This window comes from Salmo trutta, chromosome 9, assembly GCF_901001165.1.
Source record: "Salmo trutta chromosome 9, fSalTru1.1, whole genome shotgun sequence".
Lineage (NCBI taxonomy): Eukaryota > Metazoa > Chordata > Actinopteri > Salmoniformes > Salmonidae > Salmo > Salmo trutta.
The window spans coordinates 43489148-43501329 of NC_042965.1; the positions used below are offsets into that span (position 1 = coordinate 43489148).

Sequence of the window (12182 nt, forward strand, 5' to 3'; positions counted from 1 at the left end):
CAACCCAATTGAACACTTATGAGAGATTCTGGAGCGACATCAACAAATCACCAAACTGTGGAATTTCTGGTGGAAGAATGGTGTCGCATCCCTCCAATAGAGTTCCAGACACCTGTGGAATCTGTGCCAAAACTCATTGAAGTTGTTGGGTCGGCGGTGGCCCAACGCCCTATTAACACACTTTATGTTGGGGGTTTCCTTTATCTTGGCAGTTACCTGTATGTAGCCTATACGAAATCCCAGATATGTCAATGCATAGACATAGTGGACCTGATGTTCCATACTCATGCATACAGAGTGGAATGCACAAACAAACTCATAGGCTTCCTCTTTATACACTTTGCCTGACTGCCTGTCTGCCTGCCTGTCTGACTGCCTGCCTGTCTGACTGCCTGCCTGTCTGACTGCCTGTCTGACTGCCTGCCTGACTGCCTGCCTGTCTGACTGCCTGTCTGTCTGACTGCCACTCTGACTGCCTGTCTGACTGTCTGTCTGCCTGACTGTCTGACTGCCTGCCTGTCTGTCTGACTGCCACTCTGACTGTCTGACTGCCTGCCTGTCTGTCTGACTGCCTGCCTGTCTGACTGCCTGCCTGTCTGTCTGACTGCCACTCTGACTGTCTGACTGCCTGCCTGTCTGTCTGACTGCCTGTCTGACTGCCTGTCTGACTGCCTGTCTGACTGCCTGCCTGCCTGTCTGACTGCCACTCTGACTGCCTGTCTGACTGCCTGTCTGTCTGTCTGATGAGTCTGCATGAATCCTTTGTCTTCTGAACTGAACCATTCAAACACCGCTCTAGAACCACTGCTAGAACTTTGTCCTCAACCCTTCTCTACTCTATTGTCCTGATCCTCACTAGAACCCCTCTACTCTAGAACCCTCTAGAATCTAGATCATGGATGGGCAACATTTGATTGGGGGGGGGGGGTTTGGGGCCACAGAGGAAATGAAACTCATCACGATAGGCCGCAGTGGCTTGTGGGTCTGCGTACCCACATCCTATTTAATATGATAACTGAGGATCAATAGGCCCCGCCCTGGTTGGTAATTGGACCATGATTACTGCAAGTTTAGATAGCTGGCTGCTAGACTCATTTACCAATCTAAAACATTTTAGCTGACATGGACTGATTGAGTGACTGCTGATGCTCAACCAAATTACCAAATTGCGCCTTGTTTGTTGTATTATTCTAACTTTCAACAGTAAGTTGAGACTGAGTTCCTTAGTCGGGGGGGGGATTGGTCTGCGGGCCTACAAAAAGGGGGCGTTGCCCATCCCTGTTCTACATCCTCAATAGAACCCTACTGAGGGATTGATCCTAGTTCTGCTTCTTAGAACCTTGAGACTGGGGAATAGTGCATTCTTAGAACCCTACCCACATCACTAGAACACTGCTTTTTAGAACCCGACCCACCTCACTAGAACGCTGCTTTTTAGAACCCGACCCACCTCACTAGAACGCTGCTTTTTAGAACCCGACCCACATCACTAGAACGCTGCTTTTTAGAACCCGACCCACCTCACTAGAACGCTGCTTTTTAGAACCCTACCCACCTCACTAGAACGCTGATTTTTAGAACCCGACCCACCTCACTAGAACGCTGCTTTTTAGAACCCGACCCACCTCACTAGAACGCTGCTTTTTAGAACCCGACCCACCTCACTAGAACGCTGCTTTTTAGAACCCGACCCACCTCACTAGAACGCTGCTTTTTAGAACCCTACCCACCTCACTAGAACGCTGATTTTTAGAACCCGACCCACCTCACTAGAACGCTGCTTTTTAGAACCCGACCCACCTCACTAGAACGCTGCTTTTTAGAACCCGACCCACCTCACTAGAACGCTGCTTTTTAGAACCCTACCTACATCACTAGAACGCTGCTTCAGGATTCTCTGTAGTCAACAGTAAACAAGTGTGTGTTTCTTCCTTGTCAACACAGCAGGGCTCATGTTAACCTCACTTTGACCCACAGACAGACACATGGATCCATCTAGTAGAGTGAGGCCAAACTGATTCAACCCTTTGTGTTAATCCCTGAAAGAACAGAGAGCTCAGCAGCCTTAGTCCACCATCTCTCTTTCGCTTCCTGTCTCGCTTGCTCCCTCGCCATCTCCCTTTTCTCTCTCTCTGTCTCCTCTCTCTCTCTGTCTCCTCTCTCTCTGTCTCTGTCTCCGCTCTCTCTGTCTCCGCTCTCTCTGTCTCCGCTCTCTCTCTGTCTCCTCGCTCTCTCTGTCTCCTCGCTCTCTTCTCTGTCTCCTCGCTCTCTTCTCTGTCTCCTCGCTCTCTTCTCTGTCTCCTCGCTCTCTGTCTCCTCGCTCTCTGTCTCCTCGCTCTGTCTCCTCTCTCCTCTCTTTCAGTCTCTCTCTCTGTCTCTCTCTAACCCCCCCATCTCTCTCTCTTCTCCTCACTAATTAGTAGAGTATAGAATGTGCCCTGGTCCTCACAGATCAAACAGGATGGGGTGGCCTGGCAAGAACATCACAGAGCTGCAGGAAGTGGGCCAATGGTGTTGCATTCTGGGAAAGGGAACACCGCAGTGGGAGTCTGGCCTCTAGTCCGCAGAGGGATGCCAGCCAGACTCTCTCTCTCTCCCTCTCCTTCTTTATCCCTCTCGATCACTACCCCCTCTCTTTTACTATCCCCTCTCGCTCGCTCTCTCTCTCCCTCTCTATCACTCTTATTTCTGTCTGCTTCTCTTCTCTTCACTTTTGCACAATGAGCTCATTCTCTCTCCCCCCCTCTCTCTCTCTCTCCCTCTCCCTCTGTCTCTCTCCACCATCTAGTCATCTCTCTCCCCTCTCTAGCCATCTATCTCTCTCTCTCCCCTTTCTAGCCATCTCTCTTCCCTCTCTAGCCATCTCTCTCTCTCTCCCCTTTCTAGCCATCTCTCTTCCCTCTCTAGCCATCTCTCTCTCTTCCCTCTCTAGCCATCTCTCTCTCTCATGCTCCCTGCCTCTCTTGCTCTTTATTTCACTAGGCAAGTCAGTTAAGAACAAATTGTCTTTCACAAAGACTGCCTGTTCTCTGTTGCCCTCTTGCCATCTCTCCTTGTGTCCTTCCTTCCCCCTCTCCTTCCCTGTTCTCACACCCGTCTGCCTCCATCAGCCGCCAGCCTGTCTGCTGGGGATAAAGGACAATTAGCTGTGGTTCTCTGTCGCTCTAAAGACTCTCCTTCCTCTAGTGGCCATTACCATGCATCTTCCTGTCTCCTCACTTTGGGAGGTGTGTGTGTGCGCTTTGATGTGTGTGTGTGTGTGTGCTTTGATGTGTATTTTGGTGTGTGTGCGCTTTGATGTGTGTGTGTGTGTGCTTTGATGTGTATTTTGGTGTGTGTGTGTTTTGGTGTGTGTGTGTGTGTTTTGGCGTGTGTGTGTGTGTGTGTTTTGGCGTGTGTGTGTGTGTGTGTTTTGGCATGTGTGTGTGTGTGTGTTTTGGCGTGTGTGTGTGTGTGTTTTGGCGTGTGTGTGTGTGTGTGTGTGTGTGTGTGTGAAAGCAGTGAATCAGGCGTTTGAGCCACTCAGTAGGCAGCACCTAGTGTGTCGTCTTCGCCCCCCCCCCCCCCCCCCCCCCCCCACAGACACACTTACGTGCTATATCCAGCCTATCAGGAACCCCCACCCTAAAATCCCCCCACTCATTTTACATTCTGTGCATGTCACATGACTCCCTGAAGGGGAAGTTGTAATCGTAAGACTCTTTAAAGGTTATATTATAGTCCTGCTTTTTGAGGTTGTTTCGGTTCGATTGTAAAAAATCAAACGCATAATGAAATATAGCTTTATAATGGAAATTCCACAGCCAAAAATAGTCAACATTCAATTGCCAAAACATTGAAAATATTCCATTGTCTCTGTCAGGTCCACATTGGGTAGACATCAATAGAAAAACAGGACTATGAAATAAATGACTATGAAATAATATTTCAGTTGTGTGTATTACTTAGTTTTTATTTCATGACTTTATTAATGTTCATTCCTTAAAGTCATCATCTCTGCTCAGGCAGTATCAGCCAGCCAGATCATCTAGGTTATCTCTGTGCTCTCAAAGTCATCATCTCTGCTCAGGCAGTATCAGCCAGCCAGACCATCTAAGGATATCTCTGTGCTCCCCATACTGTACTGTCTGTAGTCATGCTACTTAGCTAGGCTAGCCTGCCTAAGTATGTCTGAGGAAATCATTCTTCTAGTTGTTCACAGTAGATAAGGCACACTGTCTCTGTCCCCCTCGTCATGGTGTAGTTTTATCTCTCATGCGGTCTGTGTGTGTATCTATCCTAACACAGCAGGCGTAAAAGTGTATCCATCCAGAGATCTGTATATAGTGAGGAGATGCTCATGTCTCCTACCTAACAATGCGAGTCATTGTCCTGAAGGTGGGAAGGCAGGCGACAAACGTAGGTCCAAAATAAACCCATAGGACAGATTTTGGTGAGAGTGAATGCTTCCTCTCAGATCCCTCTCTATCCGAGACTGTAAAACTAGCGCAATGGATTATGGTATTTGTAGTTAATTACCACGTTTCTGCGCTGAACTAGGTTGAATATTTGCTTAATGAAAACTACAACTCCCTTCAGCCCAGCGTCCCACGTAGTTCTTGACTTGATTTCTGTCGTGAATAATTGCATTTCCTTCTAGACGCGCGGGCGTTGGGCTCACAAAAAAACGGAACTAAATGAAATTCAAGTAATAGAATCGACGTCGGCCAGTTTGTTGTTTAATGACCAAAGAAAAGCTGACATGTCAGTTAATCACTTAGCAATAGTTACTGTGTCTGTCTGTCTTATGTGAGAGCCTGTCTGTCTTATGTGAGAGCCTGTCTGTCTTATGTGAGAGCCTGTCTGTCTTATGTGAGAGCCTGTCTGTCTTATGTGAGAGCCTGTCTGTCTTATGTGAGAGCCTGTCTGTCTTGTGTGTGCGTCTGACTGTGTGCGAGTGAGGGAGATATGACTTCTGTGAAGGCCTGTGTGTGTGAGTGTGTGTGAGTGCCTGTGAAGGCCTGTGTGTGTGAGTGCCTGTGAAGGCATCCTGTGTGTTTTTGATTTCTGTAAAAAGGCAGGACACTGATGGTTAAGGATGTCTCTCTACCCCCTCTCTCCTCTTCACAGTGGATTTACTATAGAGCTGGCTTCAGCTCTCACTGTTGTGTTTGCTTCCAATATCGGAATCCCTGTCAGTACCACACACTGCAAGGTACGACCCAGTCTGGTGGACCGCCTCCCAGCTACATCTCACCCTTACACTCACATGGCATGTTGGTGTGGTGTGTATTTTATTTATTTCACCTTTATTTAACCAGGTAGGCCAGTTGAGAACAAGTTCTCATTTACAACTGCGACCTGGTAGGTGTGTAGGTGTGGTGTGTTTGTTCCCACAGGTGTGCTGTTTGCTGAAAGCCTCAAGAGGCTGGGCTGCCTGCCTCGCTCCCGCAATCTTACAACTCCTCCTTGTCTCACTTCTCTTCTCTGTGTTTTTGTACCCCTCCATCTCTCTCTCTCTCTCTCTCTCTGTCTCTCTCTGTCTCTCTGTCTCTCTCTCTGTCTCTCTCTCCATCTCTCTCTGCGTCTCTCTCTCACTCTGTCTCTCTCTCTCTCACTCTGTCTCTCTCACTCTGTCTCTCTCACTCTGTCTCTCTCTCTGTCTCTCGCTTTCTCTCGCTTTCTCTCTCTCTCTGTCTCACTCTCTGTCTCACTCTCTGTCTCTCTCTCTGTCTCTCTCTCTGTCTCTCTCTCTGTCTCTCTCTCTCTCTCTCTGTCTCTCTCTCTCTATTCCATCTATTCAGTGGGTTTTGCGTTGAAGTAATGAGTGCTCTGTCAGTGCTTGTTGCTTCTAATGTGGGCATCCCAATAAGCTCCACCCACTGCAAGGTATTGGCGTGCTGGTTGGTTAGTGAATCCGTGTAGCTCCTCCCATCAGCTTCACTAGACTGAATCTGAGCCAATCACAACTCTGAGTTGCGGCTTTGACCCCTTGTGCACTTTTCCTCCGGCTGTGATTGGTTAAGGTCTGAGTGACCAATGAGATGACTTAATTCTTACCATCACACACAACGCATAGCAGAAGTGGTGAATATCTATCCATAGTTAGCGTAGTTCACTTAGTTCACTCACCTACCTGATATTGACATGTTTTAAATCATCCCAAGGTGTCTGAAACAGTATGGTGTAGCTCAGTGGGATCGTGTAAGTAATGACGTTACCTAATGCAACATTTTAGTGAAATCTTAGTTCCTGAATGAATGAAATGCACCAGGCTAGCCTCAGGCAGACCAATCATAACACCACTCCTCTCATTTAATTAGCCACTCCAGTCTTGTGTTATTCAGTGGTGACTCAGGTTGTGTCCCAAATGGCATCCTATCCCCTATATAGTGCACTACATTTAACCAGGGGCCCCAGAAGGCTCTATGTAGGGAATAGGGTGCTATTTGGAACATATTGAGGAGAGGAAAGAAAAGAATGTAGCTGCACACTCTAGCCAGCAGATCCGACCCACTTCCTGACTGCCGCGCTAGGGTCAAACGGACTTCCTGACTGCCGCGCTAGGGTCAAACGGACTTCCTGACTGCCGCGCTAGGGTCAAACGGACTTCCTGACTGCCGCGCTAGGGTCAAACGGGGACTTCCTGAATGCCGCGCTAGGGTCAAACGGACTTCCTGACTGCCGCGCTAGGGTCAAACGGACTTCCTGACTGCCGCGCTAGGGTCAAACGGACTTCCTGACTGCCGCGCTAGGGTCAAACGGACTTCCTGACTGCCGCGCTAGGGTCAAACGGACTTCCTGACTGCCGCGCTAGGGTCAAACGGACTTCCTGACTGCCGCGCTAGGGTCAAACGGACTTCCTGACTGCCGCGCTAGGGTCAAACGGACTTCCTGACTGCCGCGCTAGGGTCAAACGGACTTCCTGACTGCCGCGCTAGGGTCAAACGGGGACTTCTTGACTGCCGCGCTAGGGTCAAACGGACTTCCTGACTGCCGCGCTAGGGTCAAACGGACTTCCTGACTGCCGCGCTAGGGTCAAACGGGGACTTCCTGACTGCCGCGCTAGGGTCAAACGGGGACTTCCTGACTGCCGCGCTAGGGTCAAACGGGGACTTCCTGACTGCCGCGCTAGGGTCAAACGGACTTCCTGACTGCCGCGCTAGGGTCAAACGGACTTCCTGACTGCCGCGCTAGGGTCAAACGGGCTTCCTGACTGCCGCGCTAGGGTCAAACGGGCTTCCTGACTGCCGCGCTAGGGTCAAACGGGCTTCCTGACTGCCGCGCTAGGGTCAAACGGGCTTCCTGACTGCCGCGCTAGGGTCAAACGGGCTTCCTGACTGCCGCGCTAGGGTCAAACGGACTTCCTGACTGCCGCGCTAGGGTCAAACGGACTTCCTGACTGCCGCGATAGGGTCAAACGGACTTCCTGACTGCCGCGCTAGGGTCAAACGGACTTCCTGACTGCCGCGCTAGGGTCAAACGGACTTCCTGACTGCCGCGCTAGGGTCAAACGGACTTCCTGACTGCCGCGCTAGGGTCAAACGGGGACTTCCTGACTGCCGCGCTAGGGTCAAACGGACTTCCTGACTGCCGCGCTAGGGTCAAACGGGGACTTCCTGACTGCCGCGCTAGGGTCAAACGGACTTCCTGACTGCCGCGCTAGGGTCAAACGGACTTCCTGACTGCCGCGCTAGGTTCAAACGGACTTCCTGACTGCCGCGCTAGGGTCAAACGGACTTCCTTTGTAGATGGAGACGGCACGAGATATGGCTCAGGGAAAACGTACGTCAATCCAGGGATGAGAAATGCTTTGATCTCCAAATTGCCTCATTATCGCAAATGTTACTAGTGCAAGCAAGCGGGTTGCACTAGTGTAAGCAAGCGGGTTGCATCTGCTGGCTACTGTACACTCTAGAACTCTGAGTCAACTGCATCATTGAGCAATATTTCAGCAACGGACTTCAGCAAGTCAGGCTTTTCCTTTAGGTACATTTGTCATCAGCTGGGGGAAAATGCTCAAGAAACAAAACTGTATTTTTCAATTGATTTAAAAATGCTAAATTCACTAAAATCAACCTGATGCTAAACCATTTCTCCTGATTTCTCTCCTCCACTTCCTTGGTAGCAGTAGACCTAACTCTCTTTAACATGCTAATAGCTAGCTATGTCTGTCGTATGATTGTGATGTCCATATTGTCTCTGGTGATTGGTTGATTTGTTAAGACCACTGACCAATTGATCAGAGGTTGCTCTCGTCTCAACTCACGATCAGGGTCATATTCATTAGGGCACACCGTAGGAAAAACATTTTGCAACGGAAATGGAAAACTAGCTTTTCTTATTGAACAAATCCAATAAGTATAATTTGAGTTGTTTTTCTGTTTGTATCCTAATGACTACGATCCTGGTGTCACCAAGGTGGCCTCTACCAAGACCTGTGTAGTGTGTGAGTACAGGAAAGAGTGCAGGTTAGGGGCGGACCATTCAGTTTGAACCCAGTTCAATAACGAGAAATTCCGTACTCCGTTATTAAACTAATACATCTCTGAGATGACGCCCTAACCCTGTAAAAACTGGCATGATGATGTGCAGTGACTAGTCCGCTGCTCAATTCGCTCAGCGTCATACAATATCCGCGTTCCAGACCGACTACACTGCAGTCGCCTGCCAGATCTCAACACCTGGATAGGTGTTTAACACATCAGCCAACCATATCATATGATATCGCCATTCAATGCCTGACTGTGCAGCTGATGACATCATGCAACCGTTGGTTAATGCTCGCAGTGCAGCTTCAAATGTCGCCTGTCTGGAACGTGGCCATTCTCTCACAATGTTTAGTTAGCTAGATTCCATCTGAGTTGCTCAGGGCCACACAGATTCTCTGGTTGCTTTCACACAGTTCTGTTTATCAGATCAGATATTTTTTTTCAATAATTGGGGAAAAGGATTGGAATTTGGCTGTGAAACATGGGCAGTCCCTCCTGACCCAGTCTAGATTTAGACTGCTGCACGCACACACACACACACACACACACACACACACACACAACAGATTTAGACTCCCGCTCTTTGCGTCACAGGGCTGCTACCTCGGGTTACACTGGTCGTATAACACCAATTCTCTCTGCTCTCAGTACCTCCCCATAGAGGGCTAAACACACACACGCACGCACACACACACACTCTGTCCCGCCCTTCCGCCACACATATGGAGCATGCTTGGATGTGTCACTGTACATGTAAATCACATAACCCAGCACACTAATTCCACTGGGATGGTTGTGTTCCGAGTACAGACTACAAGTTGTTTTCATTGTTAGTTTGATCATTAAGTATTTCATGTAAATATGTGAGATCAGATATGTGATGTTGTGGAAGCCTGAACATTGCATAAGTATGCACTGAAGGGAACATGCACAATCACACACACACATTCAGGTATTTATTGATTTTGGGTGGAATCTATTTTGGGTGGAATCTATTTTGGGTGGATTCCATTTTGGGTGGATTCCATTTTGGGTGGGTGGATTCCATTTTGGGTGGATGGATTCCATTTTGGGTGGATTCCATTTTGGGTGGATTCCATTTTGGGTGGATTCCATTTTGGGTGGATTCCATTTTGGGTGGATTCCATTTTGAGTGGATTCCATTTTGAGTGGATTCCATTTTGGGGTGGATTCCATTTTGGGTGGATTCCATTTTGGGGTGGATTCCATTTTGGGGTGGATTCCATTTTGGGGTGGATTCCATTTTGGGGTGGATTCCATTTTGGGGTGGATTCCATTTTGGGGTGGATTCCATTTGGGGTGGATTCCATTTTGGGTGGATTCCATTTGGGGTGGATTCCATTTTGGGTGGATTCCATTTTGGGTGGATTCCATTTTGGGGTGGATTCCATTTTGGGTGGATTCCATTTTGGGTGGATTCCATTTTGGGTGGATTCCATTTTGGGTGGATTCCATTTTGGGGTGGTGAAATCAGACAGTAAAACGGGTAACTTCAGTCTTCAGCGGACTGATATGAAGAAACCTACAAATGGAAGTGTTGAAATCAAACTGTCACTACTAACCTAGGAGATTTCACGTTAGTGGTCTGTCACCAACCAACACTGGTGCTTTTAGGCTCACAGCAGGCTTTTGTTCTATCCCTGCATTAACTAACCCACCTGACTCTCAGGTCAGGTCTTGAGCAGTTAGTTGTTCAGGGCTGCACAGCCTTCTCCTGGACCAGGTTTGGTGGACCAGGACCACTGGCTGAACTCATATAAATATATATCAATTTAACCCATTCTGTGCTGCGGTTAATTTTGTTCTCTCCCCCCCCCCATGGTGACCAGGTGGGCTCAGTGGTTGCGGTTGGCTGGATCCGCTCCAAGAAGGCGGTTGATTGGCGGTTGTTCCGTAACATCTTCCTGGCGTGGTTTGTCACGGTGCCGGTGGCGGGGCTGTTCAGCGCCGCGGTCATGGCCCTGTTCGTCTACGGCATCCTCCCTTATGTCTGAGGAAGAGAGGAGAGAGGGAGAAAAGACGAGATGGAGGGAGAGGGAGAGGGGACGGTGAAGAGTGGTAAAGAAAGAGGAGATACAAAGAATGAGGCTAGTAGGAGATAAGAGATGGATGGAGTGGTTAATTAAACTGTGTCTAGAGGGGAGAAGAGTTAGATCACACGCTGCCTGGGTTCTAGTCCTGAAGAGGGTTAGATCACACGCTGCCTGGGTTCTAGTCCTGAAGAGGGTTAGATCACATTCTGCCTGGGTTCTAGTCCTGAAGAGGGTTAGATCACATTCTGCCTGGGTTCTAGTCCTGAAGAGGGTTAGATCACACTCTGCCTGGGTTCTGGTCAAGAGACTTGTTGACTTCTATGCTGAAGGAATCTTTATTTTTTTGTTTTATTTTTCTTTGCATAAAAAAAACTAATATGTTCAATCTTATAAAACAACCTGCTGTACAGACACGTGTTAAGGACAGACGTGTTAAGGACAGACGTGTTAAGGACAGACGTGTTAAGGACAGACGACGTGTTAAGGACAGACGACGTGTTAAGGACAGACGACGTGTTAAGGACAGGCGACGTGTTAAGGACAGGCGACGTGTTAAGGACAGGCGACGTGTTAAGGACAGGCGACATGTTAAGGACAGGCGACGTGTTAAGGACAGGCGACATGTTAAGGACAGGCGACGTGTTAAGGACAGGCGACGTGTTAAGGACAGGCGACATGTTAAGGACAGACGTGGTGTTACGGACAGAAGACGTGTTACGGACAGACGTGGTGTTACGGACAGAAGACGTGTTACGGACAGAAGACGTGTTACGGACAGACGTGTTAAGGACAGATATACGTTAAGACACTAGGATTCTACTGTTTTACAGGCAATAATATGAAAAGACAAATGCAGTCAACACAATGTTTCGGTCATCACTAGTTAACAGAGTTATAATTATATCTTATCTTTATATATATATATATATATATCTTTCATTGCGTTAATAGCGGCTGCCTGCAGTAGGAGACAACGGTGTAGTCGGTTCAGTAGCTATCCTTAATGCCCAAAAGAAAAATTGTACATATTGTAATATTGGATTATTTGAGTGCGATTTGTTGTACTGCAGCTTAGCTTTAAAACAAAAAGATGTGTGTTGTTCAACCAAACCACTCTGACCCTTCATAGCCTACCATTACCGTTACTGCCCTTACATGCTAGACAGGAAGGAAGTTACTGCCCTTACATGCTAGACAGGAAGGAAGGTGTTGTTGCCACGGCGACCATAAAACCCTCCCATGGTGCTGGGATTGCAATTTTTTTTCTTCAGAGATACAGTACCAGTCAAAAGTTTGGACACACCTACTAATTCAAGGGTTTTTTCTTTATTTTTACTATTTTCTACATTGTAGAAGAATAGTGAAGACATCAAAACTATGAAATAACACATATGGAATCATGTAGTAACCAAAAAAAAGTGTTAAATAAATCAAAGTATATTTTAGATTCTTCAAAGTAGCCACCCTTTGCCTAGTTGACAGCATTGCACATTCTACAATGTAGAAAATAGTAAAAAGTAAAGAAAAACCCTTGAATGAGTAGGCGTATCCAAACGTTGGACTGGTACTGTATACAGTATATATATATTTTTGTATTTTATTAGGATCCCTACACGCTGTTGCTGAAGCATCAGCTACTCTTCCTGGGCTCCACATG

General features: G+C 47.8%; 1 protein-coding gene across 7 annotated transcripts in view; it reads left to right on the plus strand.

The window, feature by feature from the left end:
* slc20a2 (solute carrier family 20 member 2) overlaps positions 1 to 11538 on the plus strand; it is a 100136-nt gene extending 88598 nt beyond the window's left edge. For 4 of the 7 annotated variants that reach the window (XM_029763803.1, XM_029763806.1, XM_029763805.1 and 1 more), the window contains exons 10-11: positions 5110 to 5194; positions 10322 to 11538. In XM_029763803.1, the coding sequence (XP_029619663.1) occupies positions 5110 to 5194; positions 10322 to 10486 (250 nt within the window). In that variant the 3' untranslated portion in view covers positions 10487 to 11538. Of the gene's footprint in view, positions 1 to 5109; positions 5195 to 5783; positions 5869 to 10321 lie in introns of all 7 variants that reach the window. The other 3 variants (XR_003879543.1, XM_029763807.1, XM_029763808.1) reach the window with 3 other exon arrangements.
* Positions 11539 to 12182: the final 644 nt, after the last annotated feature.